This window comes from Drosophila navojoa, chromosome 5 (genome assembly GCF_054131105.1).
Source record: "Drosophila navojoa isolate 15081-1374.11 chromosome 5, UAZ_NAV_1.0, whole genome shotgun sequence".
Taxonomy (NCBI): Eukaryota; Metazoa; Arthropoda; class Insecta; order Diptera; family Drosophilidae; genus Drosophila; species Drosophila navojoa.
Window position 1 is genome coordinate 11,140,399 of NC_142893.1, and position 20,132 is coordinate 11,160,530.

Consider the following 20,132-nt stretch of genomic DNA (forward strand, 5'->3'; position numbering starts at 1 on the left):
TATACATTCATATTCACATGTATTTGTATGTATGTGTGTGTCTCTTGTACCAGCAATGTGTACCTTTTGAACCTATCGAAATAATTGTGGTACGAATGTGTATCTAAACTCTTAACATAAGTTCCACTTACGTTGGTACTGGTTCGCTTATGAACTATTTGGTACACTCTTTGCTTGCTAGGGTTTGTGTCTTTGATAAATTACGATGATTTACATTGAATGTAAATAAAAAGCGAGTTTAACGAATAAATAAATTAAATGTCAATTGAATCACCAATTAAATTTATTTTAAAAATAAAACGATCAATAATAATGCTAAAAGCATTTAATCATAATTAATATATTGTTAAGTATATATTTTTTAAATTCAAACGACAAACAAAAAAAGGTACATTTGCCATTTCATTTGCTACGCAGGGAATGTTAACCGAGTGGGAGCCACCTGACTCTTGTGACACCAATATACACAGCATCTGCCAGTGAGGCTGGCGACTGCGCAGTGCGTCCTGTGAGGCATTTGCTGGGGGGCCAAAGAGGCAAAGAATTTTTCTTTTCTTGCTGTGCGCTGCTGAAGGGCTTAAGGATTGCCGTTTTAACGTTACATAAAATTTCCATAATAGTTTCTAATTTGTTTTTTTCACATAATTCTACATTATTCGGGTCGAGCTATCAAGGCGATGCACTGCACCAGTTCGAGTTCGAGTTCGAGTTAAGCTAAGTGAGCCAAAGATGTGTAAAACTCAGATAAGAGCATACGCATAGGGCGCCATTTGAGCGCTACATAAGAAAATTGTTAGTGTCAAAGAGAAAAATTCCATCAACAAAATTTGCTAATTGAAAATTCTGCTTCGCTTTTATTTACACACACACACATACACATATGTATTAATGTATATAGAAATATTTGTTTAAATGTGTCTTAAGTTAAGTGCATAATCAGTAGCCCAACGGCAGCAATTCGACAACATTTGAGAATTCAGCAAAATCGATAAGCTTCAGCATCAGCATCAGCATCCGCACTATTTGATAGCCACAGCAGGGGGGCCGCCGTCACCCAGCCAGCAGGCAACTAACCAACCACCCACCACCCACAGCACCACCACCAACAACATTCGCATAAGCCACCCCACCTGATATAGTAGTACTATTGGCCGCAATCATGTCATTCATAACGAAATTGAAGGCGACTCCATTGCCGCCACTGAAGAATATACTCAATGTGGCCATCCAAACGGCCAGACAGCAAATTCCAGAGCGCAAGGATTACCAGCAGCCACCCGGCTCGAGCGGCAGCCATCCACATCTGCAACAGCAGCAGCAGCAGCAGGGTCAAGGTCACGGCATGTTTGCGCCAGGTGATGCCAATGGCGATGGCAGCGATCAGCCCACAGAGATGAGCTCGAATCCCTTTCGCAATGCCGGCGGCTGGTCGAACGAGGATGGCGAAGGGGACTACAAAAACGAATACCAGAGCACGTCCTTTGTGGGCAACGATTACGATGGCAGGTATCAGCAGACAGATGGATTCAGGTGCGTAGCAGAGATTTATGTCGTAATGATGCAGTTCCTCAGGCTCAAATCCCTTTTGCAGGCAGGGCAGCATCGCCTCGGAGGGCAGCTCGTTTGTGTGCGAGGGTGAGGGTGGCGGCGGCTCCAAGATCGACGAGTTCCAAGCGGCCTGGAATGTGACAAACGCCATCCAGGGCATGTTCATCGTATCGCTGCCATTCGCAGTGCTCCACGGCGGCTACTGGGCCATCATCGCTATGGTGGGCATTGCGCACATCTGTTGCTACACGGGCAAGGTGCTCGTGCAGTGCCTCTATGAGCCGGACCCCAGCACGGGTCAGCTGGTGCGCGTACGGGATAGCTATGTGGCCATAGCCAAGGTATGCTTCGGTCCCAAGCTGGGCGCACGAGCCGTCAGCATTGCCCAGCTAATCGAGCTGCTGATGACCTGCATTCTGTATGTGGTCGTCTGTGGAGATCTGCTGGCTGGCACATATCCGCAGGGCTCGTTCGATTCGCGCTCCTGGATGCTCTTCGTGGGCATTTTCCTGCTGCCCATGGGCTTCCTCAAGTCCCTCAAAATGGTGTCGACGCTCTCCTTCTGGTGCACCATGTCACATATTGTGATAAACGCCGTTATTCTGGGCTATTGCCTGCTGCAGATCGGCGATTGGGGCTGGTCCAAGGTGCGCTGGAGCATTGACATGGAGAACTTTCCCATTTCGCTGGGCGTCATTGTCTTCTCGTACACCTCGCAGATATTCTTGCCCACGCTCGAGGGCAACATGATAGATCGCTCCAAGTTCAACTGGATGCTGGACTGGTCCCACATAGCCGCTGCGATATTCAAGGCGGGCTTCGGTTACATCTGCTTTCTCACCTTCCAGAATGACACGCAGCAGGTGATAACCAATAATCTGCACTCGCAGGGCTTCAAGGGCATGGTCAACTTCTTTCTGGTCATCAAGGCCATCCTCAGCTATCCATTGCCATACTATGCTGCCTGCGAGCTGCTTGAGCGCAACTTCTTCCGTGGCCCGCCAAAGACCAAATTTCCGACCATCTGGAATCTGGATGGCGAGCTGAAAGTGTGGGGCCTGGGCTTCCGCGTGGGCGTCATTGTCTCCACCATACTTATGGCCATATTTATACCACACTTTTCGATACTGATGGGCTTCATTGGCAGCTTCACGGGCACCATGTTGAGTTTTATTTGGCCCTGTTACTTCCACATCAAGATCAAGGGCCATTTGCTGGATCAGAAGGAGATAGCGAAGGACTATGTCATCATTGCGCTGGGCGTGCTCTTCGGTGTTATAGGCATCTATGATTCGGGCAATGCCCTAATCAATGCATTCGAAATTGGTCTTCCATTTTAAAACAATTGTTACGATACAAAACGAAAACGAAATCTAAAACAAATTTATAGTTTAGTTAACGAAAGCTCTAATCAAACTACCAATAACAAAGTATATATATGTATGTATATCTATATATACACAGTTATACATTTGTTGGATTCGTCTGGGCTGCATTCATGGCATGTCTTCCAAAAACAAACTAAATTTGTCAAATGCAGTCCATGACGAATAACAAGAAACCTAGTCTATAAGAAATGAAACGCAAGTCTTCCAAAACAAATGCGAACAAAATGTCTTCCAAACATGATATATATATACAAACAAAAATATATATATATATATATATTTAAAAAGAAAATCCTAAGCTAATTTAAGTAATAACGAGTATTATATTATTGTATGAACGCGTATATAGAGGAAATTGAAATAATATAACAAACTTGCAAAACGAACACAATAAACCATTATACAAAATTGAAATGTATGTAAATCTATTGTTCCAAAATAGATAGAACTCATTGATTATTTATACCAGCATATAGTATATATATATACATATAGTTGAAAAGCGTTTTTTTAAACGATATTAATTATACAGTTACTGTACTTATACACACATACGATAATAGCCTTTAAAAACGACACTAGCACCTTTTAAAAATTCTCAATAAAAACCATCATCTCACGTTGAACAAATATTCCGTTCCCAAGCGATTTTTAATGTAAACAAAAATTTCTTTAGAATATTTTTCAAAAATGATATGCTTTATTTGTTGTTGTTAATCTTACAATTCAGTATGTTTTTTGTTTTCTTCAGGTAAGTAGATATATTGTATAAAAAATATTGTCATGGAATCTTAGGCACTATGTGATATGATATGAAGACAAGACTTGACAAGACAAGAGACATACGAGCACGATTTTAAGTGTGTTAATTATCAGTTAGTTGGAGGTTTTGTAAAATTTATGATCGTGCGTACTTCTGGTCGGCTGGAATGCACCTTGTTTAATCTTATGAACAGCACAGGTTGTTGCTGGGGCAGTTATATATTCGCTCTTATAGAGACTCGAGCCAGTGAACTTGTCGCTGCCCAGACTAATCGATGACTGATTGCTGCGTCGTGTGGTCACAACACGTTCGCTCTGGCCATGGACATTGTAGGCCGAAGAGGAGGAGGAGGAGGCGAAATCGATGCCACTGGACAAATGTTGGTTAGCACCGTTGCGATGACGCGTTACATGCGTCTGCGACTGCGATTGGGATGGAAAATCCACTCCGCTCGATGCATTTGTTCGTGTGAGTGTCGATCTCTCCAGGTTCGATCGATTTGTATCGCCGCCAGATATAATACGTGACATGGACGAGGAAGACGTGGATGTTTTCACATGATGCTCCTTGTTTTCCTTATGCACGCTGCAACTGCGACGATCCGTCGAGTAGCTAGTACTCAAGTCCGATTCCCTGTTCTGGCGGTGGATGCTACTGTAGCTCTGGCGATCAGGCGAATGGGCGCTGCAGCTCGGCGATTGCTCATGCAGATTCAGAATACTCTTGCGCTGCATTTTGCCATTGGAGGTTAGACTGCTGCTCAGTGGATTTGACTCGGTTGACACGTTCTTTCGATGGAAGATTGAGTTGGAAACATCCGCTTCCGAGGAGAACTCACTCTTCCTGTGATGGAAGTGCTTCGACGAGCTGCCATTCACATTGCTAGTCACCGAACTGTTGTTGTCAACCACACGAGACGTTGATCCTCCGTTGGTATTATTTGATGTTGGACTTCCCGAGATTGTGCGAGAAGTGGAGCCCACTGTTTCGTTGACCTTCGTTGTGACTAGTTTACCGCCTATTATACGAGTTGTTGTGCCTCCAGTCTCGGTCACGTTATGAGTGCTTCGCGTTTCAGCAACGTTCGTTGTCACCAATTTACCAGAGACAATGCGAGTGGTTGAACCTCGAGTCTCGTTTACATTCTTACTAGTCGTGCTGCTGGAGACGATATGGGAGCTTCCAGTATCTCCCACGTTCCTGGACACTTGTTTACCGGAGACTATACGAGTTGTCGAGCCTTCTGTGTCAGCCACATTGTTTATAGTTGTACGGCCAGTAGCTGCCGTAGATGTGGTGTCTCCAGTTACAACTTTGCCGGAAACTATACGGGTTGTAGAGCCTCCCGTTTCTGTCACATTGTTGGTCACTGTCCTGCCTGTGACTATACGAGATGTTGAGCCTCCACTTTCGGTGACATTGTTGGTAACTGTCCTACCTGAGACTGTATTGGACGTTATGCCGCCAGTTTGTGTCACATCTCGGTCATCCTGGTTAGTTCGCCTTGTCGTTGTTGAAGTTTGAAGAGCTCTTGTATCATCCGTTGTTCCACGTATTTGCTCTGTTTTTACAGCTGTTTTTTCTAGTACATTGAGATTTCGTTGCATCGATGTTGTTTCCTTGTGTACGTTTTGTGTGTTCTCAATATTTGTTGTGGTCGTGTTTTTCGACACATTCTCAATAACATTTATCTTAGCTGGTCGCTTCACATACTCAGTTTCCGGTTCCTTTTTCGCACGGCCCCCGATCACTGTTGTGACCTTCTTCGTAGAAACAATAATTAGACCATCGACTGGCTTTTGGCTGTTGACATCCACTTGCTTCACTGCATCCTTGCCGGAAACAAAGTTCATCTGGTTTGTTGTCTTCAGAATGGAAGTATCATTACCTAAGGTGATGGTCGAGCTGTTGTGCTTGTATTTTTGTGTACGCTGAACTCGATCAATATTGGTTTTATTAGTTGTGGTTTTGAAATCATCTTTCCTAGTCACAGTCATAGGTCCTTCTAGCTTCAGATTATCCACCGGTCGCTTGGCAGGTTCCCTTTTAACACTCTCTAGCACCGTTGTACTGTCAGTTTCAGTTCTATCTGTTCGTTTATAAAATTCACCTTCTGTTTTCAAGTTATCCTTGGGTTTCTTTTGGACTGGTCGTTCTGCTGGCTTGAATGTTGACTTTTCCGGAGTATAGAATTCTCCTTCCGGCTTTAAGTTGTCCGTTGGCTTCACTTGTTCCGGTCTTCTTACGTGATGATACTCCTCTTTTTTAGTAAATGTCATTGAACCCTCGGTTTTTAGGTTGTCTTTTCTTATAATTGTCTTTACTTTTTCAGCTGGTTTAAATGTGTCCTTTTCAGGAATATACATTTGACCTTCAGGCTTTAAGTTATCAACATATTTCTTAGGCTCAGGTCGCTCAGCAGGCTGATATTTAATTTTTTCCGGTGTATACATAACACCATCAAGAGGCTTCAGATTATCCTGTGGTTTCTTCTGTTTAGGTCTCTCTACGGGCACAAACTTCGGTTTTTCCGGAGTATAGAAATCACCTTCAGGCTTTAAGTTATCCTCTCGACGAACTTGAGATGGACGCTCACCAGGACTGTACTTCGGCTTTTCAGGACTATAAAATTTGCCTTCAGGCTTCAGATTATCCGTTGGCTTCACCTGCTCAGGACGAACAACATATTGGTATTCCTCTCTTTCCACAAACGTCATTTCGCCTTCAGTACGCAAATTATCCTCTCTAATAATTCTTTCGGTTTTTTCAGCAGGTCGGAAAACTTGTTTCTCAGGTGCTACGAACTTGCCTTCGGGCTTCAGATTATCCACTGGTTTCTTTTGGACTGGTCGTTCTGCTGGTTTATATCCAGGTTTTTCTGGAGTATAGAATTCACCCTCTGGCTTCAAGTTATCCTCTGGTCTGACTTGAGATGGACGCTCACCAGGGCGGTACTTCGGCTTTTCTGGGCTATAGAACTCGCCTTCAGGCTTTAGATTATCCGTTGGCTTTACTTGTTCTGGACGCTCAGCGGGTCTGTATCCAGGTTTATCTGGAGTGTAGAAATCGCCCTCTGGTTTTAAATTGTCCTCTGGTCTGACTTGAGATGGACGCTCACCAGGACGGTACTTCGGCTTTTCTGGGCTATAGAACTCGCCTTCAGGCTTTAGATTATCCGTTGGCTTTACTTGTTCTGGACGCTCAGCTGGTCTGTATCCAGGTTTATCTGGAGTGTAGAAATCGCCCTCTGGTTTCAAGTTATCCTCTGGTCGAACTTGAGATGGACGCTCAGCTGGGCGATACTTCGGTTTTTCAGGACTATAAAACTCGCCTTCAGGCTTAAGATTATCCGTTGGCTTTACTTGCTCAGGACGAACAACATATTGATATTCCTCTCTTTCTACAAACGTCATTTCGCCTTCAGTACGCAAATTATCTTCTCTGATAATTCTTTCGGTCTTTTCAGCAGGTCGGAAAACTTGTTTCTCAGGTGCTTCGAACTCGCCTTCGGGCTTCAGATTATCCACAGGTCTCTTTTGGATTGGTCGTTCTGCTGGTTTATATCCAGGCTTTTCTGGCGTATAGAATTCACCCTCTGGCTTCAAGTTATCCTCTGGTCGAACTTGGGATGGACGCTCAGCTGGGCGATACTTCGGTTTTTCAGGACTATAAAACTCACCTTCAGGCTTCAGATTATCCGTTGGCTTCACCTGCTCAGGACGAACAACATATTGATATTCCTCTCTTTCTACAAACGTCATTTCGCCTTCAGTACGCAAATTATCCTCTCTGATGATTCTTTCAATCTTTTCAGCAGGTCGGAAAACTTGTTTCTCAGGTGCTACGAACTCGCCTTCGGGCTTCAGATTGTCAGCTGGTTTCTTTTGGACTGGTCGTTCTGCTGGTCTATATCCAGGTTTTTCTGGAGTATAGAATTCACCCTCTGGCTTCAAGTTATCCTCTGGTCTGACTTGAGATGGACGCTCAGCTGGGCGATACTTCGGTTTTTCAGGACTATAAAACTCGCCTTCAGGCTTCAGATTATCCGTTGGCTTTACTTGTTCTGGACGCTCAGCGGGTCTGTATCCAGGTTTATCTGGAGTGTAGAAATCGCCCTCTGGTTTCAAGTTATCCTCTGGTCGAACTTGAGATGGACGCTCAGCTGGGCGATACTTCGGTTTTTCAGGACTATAAAACTCGCCTTCAGGCTTCAGATTGTCCGTTGGCTTTACTTGCTCAGGACGAACAACATATTGATATTCCTCTCTTTCCACAAACGTCATTTCGCCTTCAGTACGCAAATTATCCTCTCTAATAATTCTTTCGTTTTTTTCAGCAGGTCGGAAAACTTGTTTCTCAGGTGCTACGAACTCGCCTTCCGGCTTCAGATTGTCAACTGGTTTCTTTTGGACTGGTCGTTCTGCTGGTCTATATACAGGTTTTTCTGGAGTATAGAATTCACCCTCTGGCTTCAAGTTATCCTCTGGTCTGACTTGAGATGGACGCTCACCAGGGCGGTACTTCGGCTTTTCTGGGCTATAGAACTCGCCTTCAGGCTTTAGATTATCTGTTGGCTTTACTTGTTCTGGACGCTCAGCGGGTCTGTATCCAGGTTTATCTGGAGTGTAGAAATCGCCCTCTGGTTTTAAATTGTCCTCTGGTCTGACTTGAGATGGACGCTCACCAGGACGGTACTTCGGCTTTTCTGGGCTATAGAACTCGCCTTCAGGCTTTAGATTATCCGTTGGCTTTACTTGTTGTGGACGCTCAGCGGGTCTGTATCCAGGTTTATCTGGAGTGTAGAAATCGCCCTCCGGTTTTAAATTGTCCTCTGGTCGAACTTGAGATGGACGCTCAGCTGGGCGATACTTCGGTTTTTCAGGACTATAAAACTCGCCTTCAGGCTTCAGATTATCCGTTGGCTTCACCTGCTCAGGACGAACAACATATTGATATTCCTCTCTTTCCACAAACGTCATTTCGCCTTCAGTACGCAAATTATCCTCTCTAATAATTCTTTCGGTTTTTTCAGCAGGTCGGAAAACTTGTTTCTCAGGTGCTACGAACTCGCCTTCCGGCTTCAGATTGTCAACTGGTTTCTTTTGGACTGGTCGTTCTGCTGGTCTATATCCAGGTTTTTCTGGAGTATAGAATTCACCCTCTGGCTTCAAGTTATCCTCTGGTCTGACTTGAGATGGACGCTCACCAGGACGGTACTTCGGCTTTTCTGGGCTATAGAACTCGCCTTCAGGCTTTAGATTATCCGTTGGCTTTACTTGTTCTGGACGCTCAGCGGGTCTGTATCCAGGTTTATCTGGAGTGTAGAAATCGCCCTCTGGTTTCAAGTTATCCTCTGGTCGAACTTGCGATGGACGCTCAGCTGGGCGATACTTCGGTTTTTCAGGACTATAAAACTCGCCTTCAGGCTTCAGATTATCCGTTGGCTTCACCTGCTCAGGACGAACAACATATTGATATTCCTCTCTTTCTACAAACGTCATTTCGCCTTCAGTACGCAAATTATCCTCTCTGATGATTCTTTCAATCTTTTCAGCAGGTCGGAAAACTTGTTTCTCAGGTGCTACGAACTCGCCTTCGGGCCTCAGATTGTCAACTGGTTTCTTTTGGACTGGTCGTTCTGCTGGTCTATATCCGGGTTTTTCTGGAGTATAGAATTCACCCTCTGGCTTCAAGTTATCCTCTGGTCTGACTTGAGATGGACGCTCACCAGGGCGGTACTTCGGCTTTTCTGGGCTATAGAACTCGCCTTCAGGCTTTAGATTATCCGTTGGCTTTACTTGTTGTGGACGCTCAGCGGGTCTGTATCCAGGTTTATCTGGAGTGTAGAAATCGCCCTCCGGTTTTAAATTGTCCTCTGGTCGAACTTGAGATGGACGCTCAGCTGGGCGATACTTCGGTTTTTCAGGACTATAAAACTCGCCTTCAGGCTTCAGATTATCCGTTGGCTTCACCTGCTCAGGACGAACAACATATTGATATTCCTCTCTTTCTACAAACGTCATTTCGCCTTCAGTACGCAAATTATCCTCTCTGATGATTCTTTCAATCTTTTCAGCAGGTCGAAAAACTTGTTTCTCAGGTGCTACGAACTCGCCTTCGGGCTTGAGATTGTCAACTGGTTTCTTTTGGACTGGTCGTTCTGCTGGTTTATATCCAGGTTTTTCTGGAGTATAGAATTCGCCCTCTGGCTTCAAGTTATCCTCTGGTCTGACTTGAGATGGGCGCTCACCAGGACGATACTTCGGCTTTTCTGGGCTATAGAACTCGCCTTCAGGCTTTAGATTATCCGTTGGCTTTACTTGTTCTGGACGCTCAGCCGGTCTGTATCCAGGTTTATCTGGAGTGTAGAAATCGCCCTCTGGTTTCAAGTTGTCCTCTGGTCGAACTTGCGATGGACGCTCAGCTGGGCGATACTTCGGTTTTTCAGGACTATAAAACTCGCCTTCAGGCTTCAGATTATCCGTTGGCTTCACCTGCTCAGGACGAACAACATATTGATATTCCTCTCTTTCCACAAACGTCATTTCGCCTTCAGTACGCAAATTATCCTCTCTGATGATTCTTTCAATCTTTTCAGCAGGTCGAAAAACTTGTTTCTCAGGTGCTACGAACTCGCCTTCGGGCTTGAGATTGTCAACTGGTTTCTTTTGGACTGGTCGTTCTGCTGGTTTATATCCAGGTTTTTCTGGAGTATAGAATTCGCCCTCTGGCTTCAAGTTATCCTCTGGTCTGACTTGAGATGGGCGCTCACCAGGACGATACTTCGGCTTTTCTGGGCTATAGAACTCGCCTTCAGGCTTTAGATTATCCGTTGGCTTTACTTGTTGTGGACGCTCAGCGGGTCTGTATCCAGGTTTATCTGGAGTGTAGAAATCGCCCTCTGGTTTTAAATTGTCCTCTGGTCTGACTTGAGATGGACGCTCAGCTGGGCGATACTTCGGTTTTTCAGGACTATAAAACTCGCCTTCAGGCTTCAGATTGTCCGTTGGCTTTACTTGCTCAGGACGAACAACATATTGATATTCCTCTCTTTCCACAAACGTCATTTCGCCTTCAGTACGCAAATTATCCTCTCTAATAATTCTTTCGGTTTTTTCAGCAGGTCGGAAAACTTGTTTCTCAGGTGCTACGAACTCGCCTTCGGGCTTCAGATTGTCAACTGGTTTCTTTTGGACTGGTCGTTCTGCTGGTCTATATCCGGGTTTTTCTGGAGTATAGAATTCGCCCTCTGGCTTCAAGTTATCCTCTGGTCTGACTTGAGATGGGCGCTCACCAGGACGATACTTCGGCTTTTCTGGGCTATAGAACTCGCCTTCAGGCTTTAGATTATCTGTTGGCTTTACTTGTTCTGGACGCTCAGCGGGTCTGTATCCAGGTTTATCTGGAGTGTAGAAATCGCCCTCTGGTTTTAAATTGTCCTCTGGTCTGACTTGAGATGGACGCTCACCAGGACGGTACTTCGGCTTTTCTGGGCTATAGAACTCGCCTTCAGGCTTTAGATTATCCGTTGGCTTTACTTGTTCTGGACGCTCAGCGGGTCTGTATCCAGGTTTATCTGGAGTGTAGAAATCGCCCTCCGGTTTTAAATTGTCCTCTGGTCGAACTTGAGATGGACGCTCAGCTGGGCGATACTTCGGTTTTTCAGGACTATAAAACTCGCCTTCAGGCTTCAGATTATCTGTTGGCTTCACCTGCTCAGGACGAACAACATATTGATATTCCTCTCTTTCCACAAACGTCATTTCGCCTTCAGTACGCAAATTATCCTTTCTTATGATTCTTTCGGTCTTTTCAGCAGGTCGGAAAACTTGTTTCTCTGGTGCTACGAACTCACCTTCGGGCTTAAGATTGTCAACTGGTTTCTTTTGGACTGGTCGTTCTGCTGGTTTATATCCAGGTTTTTCTGGAGTATAGAATTCGCCCTCTGGCTTCAAGTTATCCTCTGGTCTGACTTGAGATGGGCGCTCACCAGGACGATACTTCGGCTTTTCTGGGCTATAGAACTCGCCTTCAGGCTTTAGATTATCTGTTGGCTTTACTTGTTCTGGACGCTCAGCGGGTCTGTATCCAGGTTTATCTGGAGTGTAGAAATCGCCCTCTGGTTTTAAATTGTCCTCTGGTCTGACTTGAGATGGGCGCTCACCAGGACGATAATTCGGCTTTTCTGGGCTATAGAACTCGCCTTCAGGCTTTAGATTATCTGTTGGCTTTACTTGTTCTGGACGCTCAGCGGGTCTGTATCCAGGTTTATCTGGAGTGTAGAAATCGCCCTCTGGTTTCAAGTTATCCTCTGGTCGAACTTGCGATGGACGCTCAGCTGGGCGATACTTCGGTTTTTCAGGACTATAAAACTCGCCTTCAGGCTTCAGATTATCCGTTGGCTTTACTTGCTCAGGACGAACAACATATTGATATTCCTCTCTTTCCACAAACGTCATTTCGCCTTCAGTACGCAAATTATCCTCTCTTAAGATTCTTTCGGTCTTTTCAGCAGGTCGGAAAACTTGTTTCTCTGGTGTTACGAACTCACCTTCGGGCTTCAGATTGTCAACTGGTTTCTTTTGGACTGGTCGTTCTGCTGGTCTATAGCCAGGCTTTTCTGGCGTATAGAAATCGCCCTCTGGCTTCAAGTTATCCTCTGGTCTGACTTGAGATGGACGCTCACCAGGACGGTACTTCGGTTTTTCAGGACTATAGAATTCGCCTTCAGGCTTCAGATTATCCGATGGCCTCACTTGCTCTGGACGCTCAGCTGGCTTGTAACCTGGCTTATCTGGAGTGTAAAAATCGCCCTCTGGCTTTAAATTATCTCCTGGTCGTACTTGAGAGGGCCGTTCACCTGGCTGATACTTTGGCCTTTCAGGAGTGTAAAAATCACCTTCCGGACGCAAATTGTCTTGTGGTATCTTTTGCACTGGGCGATCGGCAGGTCTATATCCTGGCTTATCTGGAGTGTAGAATTCGCCTTCAGGTTTCAAATTATCCTCCGGTCGCACTTGAGATGGACGTTCCCCCGGACTATACTTTGGCTTTTCAGGACTATAAAATTTGCCTTCGGGCCTTAGATTATCCGATGGCTTTACCTGTTCAGGGCGGACCACATATTGATATTCCTCTTTTTCCACAAAAGTCATTTCCCCTTCAGTTCTCAGGTTATCGTGCCTGATGATTCGTTCTGTTTTATCTGCTGGTCGGTACGCTGGTTTTTCGGGTGCGACAAATTTGCCTTCGGGCTTGAGATTGTCAACGGGTTTCTTTGGAGTAGGGCGCTCCCCGGGCTTGTAGTCAGGCTTATCTGGAGTATAAAATTCGCCTTCAGGTCTCAAGTTATCTTCCGGCCTGACTTGCGATGGACGCTCAGCTGGGCGGAATTTAATTGTTTCTGGAGCATAAAAGTCGCCTTCCGGCTTTAAATTGTCGGCGTGTCGTACTTGAGTTGGGCGATCGCCAGGCTGATATTTAGGCTTCTGAGGACTGAAGAATTCTCCTTCAGGCTTGAGATTATCTGCAGGCTTAACGTATCCAGGGCGAACGACATATTGATATTCCTCTTTTTCGACAAATGTCATTTCACCGTCCATACGCAGATTATCAGTGTGTATAATTTTTTCACGTCTTTCGCCTGGCTTGTAGGGCTCTTTTTCTGGAACTATAAACTCTCCCTCGGTCTTAAGATTGTCTTCGGGTTTCTTTATCACAATATAATCTACAAATATGTCTTCAGGTTTCTTAGGAATGTTATCATCTTTCTTGGACCAAGTGTTAGTACGTATCCTTGTATAAGTTTCGTCAACATTATCTATAAAATGGAATATTTGTCAAACTTCTCCTACATCCAATTTCAAAGAACTTACCATCTATTTCAACAATTTCTGTGGACTTTGTGGTGCTGGTGGAGCAATGATGACGGCTGAAAACCGAGTAAACATAAATATAATTTTATAGACAGATATATAATAAAGCTATCTTACCCGCAAGTGCATATTTCACAAATGCATTTCTCACTGTGTGTTGTTGTTCTGTCCTTGTCGACTCCACGCTGAATTGAATATTTTATTAATAAGCGATAGGATTGGAAATTAGAATTAAATGTACTTACAGTTCTTGAATCGTTTAGGCGTTTCTTGTCGGTGCGCACATAATCGATTTCATCATAAATATTCTCCGTAATATTTTTGTGTTTCGATGTCTCGTTCAGATTCAATGTGATATTTTCATTGTTCTCCGATATGGATGTATTCTTCTCAATTTCCACAAACTCATCCACATAGATTGTTTTCTTGGGAGCCTCCACAATTTTCTCGATGACATCCGTGTGCACCTTCTCATCGAGGACGCGCCAGTCGTTAATGCTGGCATCGAATATCTGAAATATAATGAGGCATAATTAATAGAACGAATAGAAAACACCACTAACAAAAGCCAAAAGAAACACCCCAAATCGCCCTAGTTGGAAAATACACTCATATATAGTATGTATACACATATGTATGTATATGTATGTGGTGGCGCTTACCTTTGTCACCTCTGTTGTTGTCGTTATGTTCGCAACATCGGTGTTATCTTTTTCGATTTCACGAGCAATGTCATTCGGCACAAAAGCTTTCGAATCTGTATACGATTTCTCGTCCACGACTGTCCACTTGCCCAGCTTGGTGTCGTACACCTTGGTGGTGTATGTTGTGGTCGTTGTATTGATGACATCATCAACTATTTCTGGGTAGCCGACATCATTGCTGCTATCCACTGTACGCTCGTCCACCACGCGCCACCGATTGTTGCGCCTGTCGTATATCTTCTTCTTATATGTGATTTTGGTGGTGCCATCGGTGTCTTTGCTCACATAACGCTCAAACGTGGGCACCTTCTTGTTGCCGCCATGTGGTGGACTGCCCTCGCTGTACTCTGTCCAGGTCTTTGTCTTCACATCGTACACCTCTTTCTTGGACGAAGCCGTTGATTGTTTTGTGCTGCTTTGATTTATTGTGCTTTCACGTCTATTGACCTCCTTACTGCTGCTCAGTTTGGTCTGAGATGACGTTGCCTTCTCCACATCACAGTTAACAGCTGTTGTTGTTGATATTGAGGAGGTGTTGTTGTTGCTGTTCTGGGTGCGACTGCTGCTGTTAGCCAGCTCATTCAACGTCGATGACGTCGTAATGTTTGTTGTGGTCGGAACCGGTTTACGTTGCGACGTCATCGTTTTCTCAGTTGCTGTTGTTGCTGTTGTTGTTGTTGTTGATGACGAATCAGCAGAGACACCCACAGCAGCTGTTTCAAGCACCGACTTTGGCACGCTCTGAGATTCGCTAGTGTTGGTGTTGATGTTCGTGTTGGTGTTGGTGTTGATATTGATGTTGGTGTTGGTATTGGTGTTCGTGTTCGTGTTGCTGCTATCGCTGACAACCTGTTCGGCCACATCAACAAATTTGCTGCTCGACAATGTGGATGATGTCATACCGGTAGCCGCTCTCTCGCTTGCAATCAGCGTCTCACTAGCATCGATCCGTTGCTGCTGCTGCTGCTGCTGCTGCTGTAGCTGACTGGAACTGGTTGTGGAAGACTCAAAGTAACTGGAGCTGCTCTCCTGCTGTCGGCTACTGGACACTTTTGATGTGGACGCATACATTTTGGATATGCTGCCACTGCTGGCAGAGCTAATGAGGCCAGCAGGAGTTGTGATTTCCACCACCTCAATGGGTACCGAGAATACCGGTTCCTTCTTCTCGCTCTCCAGCAGATCAATTGACGCAATGATCTTTTCGTCCGAGAAGTCCTTAAAGATTTTGGAACTGCTGCTGCTGCTGCTGAACAGCTCCGATTGCTGTGTCTGTGACTGAGATTGCAATTGAGTTTTCTTCGCTGTGTACGAGCTGGAGCTGTAGCTGGTGCCACCAGCTGCCAGCAGACTTTCACCTTCCTTCAGCAAGGTGTTGCTGCCGGAGCTGCCGCCGGTGGCGTCGGGCGGCACCGCACCATACGAGACAGATTCATGCTCCATTGACGACGAGCTGGTGTTGGTCGTTAGCGTTGCCGTCGCATTCGGTCCCAGTTTTTTGGTTAATTTGGTCGCCGAGGCCGAGGCCGATGTGGTTGTGCTTGATGTGGCTGGCGGCTGCGACGTCGACTGCGACGACGACTGCGACACTTGTTTCTTTTTATTGCTTTTTGATACCATTCTGTTGGCTTGATTGATACACAGATGAGGTAATCACTGACTATGTGGAATGAATATTGTGTTGCACCTTGCACTCTTGCACTTGCCGTACTTATTTAGTGGCTTAACTTAGTATATTAGATTGTTGTTCGTTTGTATTTCGTTGGTGTTACTAATCACAATAATCGCTTCGCTTGGCACTACTAGAAGTATAAGTGGTATGTACTTAATTAGTATTAATGTGTAAGTATGTGTGTTGTCATTCCAATTCCACCGGGAATGTCGAAATACTTATTTTTAAATAATGTATATTTATTATTCACGACAAACACACACACACACACACACAGATAGAGGTATGTATGTATGCGAGAGCCACAGTTCAAGTTGAAATTGACAAACGGTGGCACTGGCGCACGCACACACAAACACACACACACACACACACAGGCACAAAGATCCAAAGAGAGGGCGCAACGTAACGGACGACAGTTGAATGTGTGAACGCAAGCGGCGTAGCGGGAGCGTAAAAGCTTAACACGCACACACACACACAAAGCACACTCAGAGACACACGCACACACAGTCAAACGGCAACACTTAGAAATTGTTGAGATAGAGACGTTTTATTCGCTTGATGCTCAATTGGGCAGATTCGTGTGCATATTTCGTATTCGTGGGAGCACTTGAGATAGATCAACAACCGTCGCGTAGCACAACTCAAAACGTACTGATCGTCGCTGCGGTTGTCTGGAACCGCTTTCGGCCGTATCTGCTGTGCTCTGCCGGCCAAAAAAGCGACAGCGCAGCAGCAGCGGCAGCGGCAGCGGTTTGTGGGCTTTGCTCCATCGCGTTGGAAGCTTCGCAGACGCCTGCGTGCGAGCGAGCGAGAGGCAAACGGCGCTACGCTTCGCCTTCGCAAAAAGCCAGGCCAGATCGGAGCGTAGGTTGGCCATTCCAGCTATGTATGAATGTATGCGAACAGACAGACATATGCGCGTGTGTGTGTGTGTGTGTCTCCGTAAGTGTCTCTGCGGTTTAGAGAGTAAAAATGCGTAGGCCATCCAAAGCTGAGACGGCACCTTCATTATTTACTGCCACGCAATGAGTTCAATAAGCCAATAAAAACAATACGAAATGAACAGAATTCGCTCAATTCGAAAGTGGCCGCAAAGCGAAGCAACACAAACAGCTGCTTGATGCTTGATGAGCGCCAGCGGCGTTTCTCACTTGATATTTTTCTACTCTTTTCAGTTTTTTATTACAGCTAACACGTCTATGGATAGTTATGGCCATCTCGTTCGCACGCCGGCTCGGGCTGGGCATCTCTATGAGGGCATCAACTGTTTTCCAGAACGGGCCAAAACAAAATTAGCGCACAGACCAAAATTGGCCGGGTTAACAGTTGTCGTGTTTGTCAGACGGATGCACAATTAAAAAGTGTCTATATAACTACATACATACATATATGTACATATATATTGGATATACATATGTATTGAGCTGGCGATTAGTCAGCTTTGAATTTACTTTGAATGTCTGGCTCTGTAGATACGTGGGCGCATCCGTGCCTATAAATTGAGATTGAGCTCAATAACAGCACAGCAAACTGACAATATTTCTACGTATAATATGCATTCGCTAGACTTGATGCTGAATTTTATTGCTCAATTGATTTATAACGGCCTTAGGTGGGTGTAGCTCATAATTATGCTACAGCTTGCTGTGACCATAAAAGTGCTTCTAGACTAATAATACCCATACATACAGATGTACAGTTGTATATGTATGTACCATATTTCTATATTACTCTAGCAGAGAGAGAGGGAGAGAGAGAGAGAGACCTGGTTGAATTTTAACTAATTCGACCTCCAAAATGCAGCGTAGACAAAAGTCAAATCTTAACGAGAAAACTTAAATTCAATTGTTACTTAATTTTGCAGCGACTGTTAGCTCATGACGTCACCTGCCAAGACTCATGTTCATGCAAAGCTTGCGGAGCAATCAAAACTTGTTTGCCGAGACACACACACACACACGCACACACACACACTGAAACCAAAATAGATATTAAAAAGAGCAAATATAAAAACAACAATTAAGTGGCAAACAAAAGTCGCACTGTGGGTACAAAAAAAAAATACATAGAAAAATAACCAAAACAAAAAAAAATCATTTGAAATTCAAAGCACGCTGAATTCGCTGCGACCCGAATTCGCCAAAATTGAGCGTATGTGGTACATGGCATGCAGCAATTGGAACTGTAACTGGAATGTTGTGCACTATGCCAATTCAGAATATTCCAATTGGATTTAAGCTACATGCGCCATCGTCGCCCAGATGATGACATCTTTGCATGTCATGGATTTTTCCTTGGAATTGAAATTGAAATGGAAAGAAAACACATTGAAGGCAAGCAAGAAACGAAAATTTATACGCCACTTGTTCAAGCACAATTAATTTTAATTTAATGCCCAAGAGAAAAAAAAAAAAACAAGTGAAAAAATAAAAATAAAAAGCCTATATTAAGGTACAGATGTGTCCATGTCGGACCCTTATATGGGCGCATGCCAAAATTGTTTTGGGCTTTAACTTCTTGTCAGACAATGCACTTGCATGCATAATACATGTGTATATGTGTATATACATATATATGTATATACATATATACACATATGGAATCAAGACTTATAAAGCCTGTTGATTCACTGATGTAATCACGCTCCGTTTTTATATTATAGCACTAAATCATTTAAAGCAAAATGAAACTATTTAAATTATGAGCAAGCTGTGACGACTTCTGTCGGATATTGAGCGCCATGAATGCTAAATGTTGAATGTTTGCTACGTGCCTTAATTGCACAGATAGTGACCATATGGCCAAAACCTTTTCTTTTCGGCCAGTTGCTTCGTGACTTCATGTAAAAACAACGCTAATTATTTTTCATATTAAGTCAAAGTGATTACTCAGTTAGCTTGAAGGCACGAATTCGTTGTGGGAATACCCTGTAAAAGACAAAACAAATAGATTTACTTTGTAAATTATGTTGCATATTCAATGAGAACTCAACTAAACCTGTTTGCGTTGTCCTCTACCGAGTATATATGTATATGAGCTTTTAATAATAAGTTTATCATGCCTCCATTCATAAAAGATATAGCTAAATCATTATTCTATATGAGCTTGGAAAGCAAATCGTCTGTTTTCCTTCTCAATAAAAATGAGTTCTTCCCATATCCAAAAATCTGGGGTGTGTTAGAGCCAACCTTTGGAACAGCCAAAACATACACGATTATCTTATCATTTAGATATCAGTTTTGAGGGGATATCAGAAACAATTTTATAATAATTTGTACTATTTGTTATATGTATCGCTGTTGTATACCCCGTGCAGACCCAATTACTGGGTGTGCATGCTAAACATTATAGTTTACCTGCACAGAAAACTGAACTACTTCATTCATATATATAAAACTTCCATGTATCTTATCTAAGCAGAGGTGTATTAGTATAAATTCTTGAGAATGTTATACACATAAGAAATACACTTGTATATGTATACATACTATATACTTTTAGTTATTGCTCTATGGCAAGAGTGTGAAAAACCTGTTTGGTTATTAGTTTACCTAGGAATTAAAATATTTGAAATAGCTTCCCCTTTTGGGACTTTAAGTAGCATATAGTACATTGATCAAGTGCCATGCGTTGACTGATTCACAACACAGTCCCATTGAGTCACAATTATTCAGTTCGCTTGTTTGTGCCTGTTTAATCAGCGCATCTATAAATAAATTATGAAAACATTTGCAGGCAACAAACTTTTGCCAACATTTTTGGCAATAATTCATATGGTAGAAAGTGCGGCCTTGGTTTCAGTTATTTGTTATCGGATAGCACTTATCTGTCTAATCGCAATTTCGTTTTTTGGCATTATGTCTGACAATGAAAATGGACAACAAACAGCTAGCAAAAGCTGACAGTATCTGAAGCGGAAGAAGATAGATAGATGTAGCAAGAGAATCGAGTTATTGACTCAACTTGAAATGGCTAATCATGCAACAGAAACACAAAGTTTGAAGCAAATCAGTGAACAGCAATCAGTTTAGCTTCTGATAAGAAAACGAGTTGAAGTATCAAAAATAAATCAAGTGATGTGTGGATTATATTGTTTATAAATATATATATGATTATAGGTTTATTGTTTATGGGTGGCATGTGAGGCGAAGTTAGGTCTAAAGGACACCTATTGGA

General features: G+C 43.8%; 2 protein-coding genes and 1 long non-coding RNA gene across 10 annotated transcripts; 2 read left to right on the forward strand and 1 right to left on the reverse strand.

The window, feature by feature from the left end:
• Positions 1 to 524: 524 nt before the first annotated feature.
• Positions 525 to 3,197, forward strand: VGAT (vesicular GABA transporter). Of its 2 annotated transcripts, XM_089261158.1 has the most exons (3): positions 525 to 792; positions 899 to 1,530; positions 1,592 to 3,197. In XM_089261158.1, exons 2-3 carry the CDS (start codon positions 1,160 to 1,162, stop codon positions 2,886 to 2,888), a joined length of 1,668 nt encoding a protein of 555 aa, XP_089117284.1. In that variant the 5' UTR covers positions 525 to 792; positions 899 to 1,159; the 3' UTR covers positions 2,889 to 3,197. The 2 variants fall into 2 exon arrangements, with proteins under 2 accessions (XP_089117284.1, XP_017958779.1); XM_018103290.3 differs by having other exon boundaries at positions 525 to 1,530.
• Positions 3,198 to 3,614: 417 nt separating this feature from the next.
• Sdb (SAXO downstream of blistered) lies at positions 3,615 to 16,650 on the reverse strand. Of its 7 annotated transcripts, none has more exons than XM_089261152.1 (8): positions 16,501 to 16,649; positions 14,237 to 16,080; positions 13,820 to 14,086; positions 13,692 to 13,759; positions 13,575 to 13,630; positions 11,618 to 13,519; positions 7,268 to 11,269; positions 3,615 to 6,919 (listed from the first exon to the last, which is right to left on the reverse strand). In XM_089261152.1, exons 2-8 carry the CDS (start codon positions 15,896 to 15,898, stop codon positions 3,813 to 3,815), a joined length of 11,064 nt encoding a protein of 3,687 aa, XP_089117278.1. In that variant the 5' UTR covers positions 15,899 to 16,080; positions 16,501 to 16,649; the 3' UTR covers positions 3,615 to 3,812. The 7 variants fall into 7 exon arrangements, with proteins under 7 accessions (XP_089117278.1, XP_089117276.1, XP_089117277.1 ...); XM_089261150.1 differs by having other exon boundaries at positions 7,268 to 11,380; positions 11,555 to 13,519; XM_089261151.1 differs by having other exon boundaries at positions 7,268 to 7,789; positions 8,138 to 13,519.
• A 153-nt stretch (positions 16,651 to 16,803) lies between these two features.
• LOC149091033 (uncharacterized) lies at positions 16,804 to 18,395 on the forward strand. The gene is made up of 2 exons (XR_016196955.1): positions 16,804 to 18,000; positions 18,067 to 18,395. It is a non-coding gene; the product is annotated as an uncharacterized LOC149091033 (long non-coding RNA).
• Positions 18,396 to 20,132: the final 1,737 nt, after the last annotated feature.

Coding starts and splice junctions, on each gene's coding strand:
- Sdb (XM_089261154.1), bottom strand. CDS start 15,898: ATGGTATCAAAAAGCAATAAAAAGAAACAAGTGTCGCAGTCGTCGTCG. Junction 13,760..13,819: donor GCCTAAACGATTCAAGAACT/GTAAGTACATTT, acceptor TATTCAATTCAG/CGTGGAGTCGACAAGGACAG. Junction 13,631..13,691: donor TGTGAAATATGCACTTGCGG/GTAAGATAGCTT, acceptor CTCGGTTTTCAG/CCGTCATCATTGCTCCACCA.
- VGAT (XM_018103290.3), top strand. CDS start 1,160: ATGTCATTCATAACGAAATTGAAGGCGACTCCATTGCCGCCACTGAAG. Junction 1,531..1,591: donor CAGCAGACAGATGGATTCAG/GTGCGTAGCAGA, acceptor TCCCTTTTGCAG/GCAGGGCAGCATCGCCTCGG.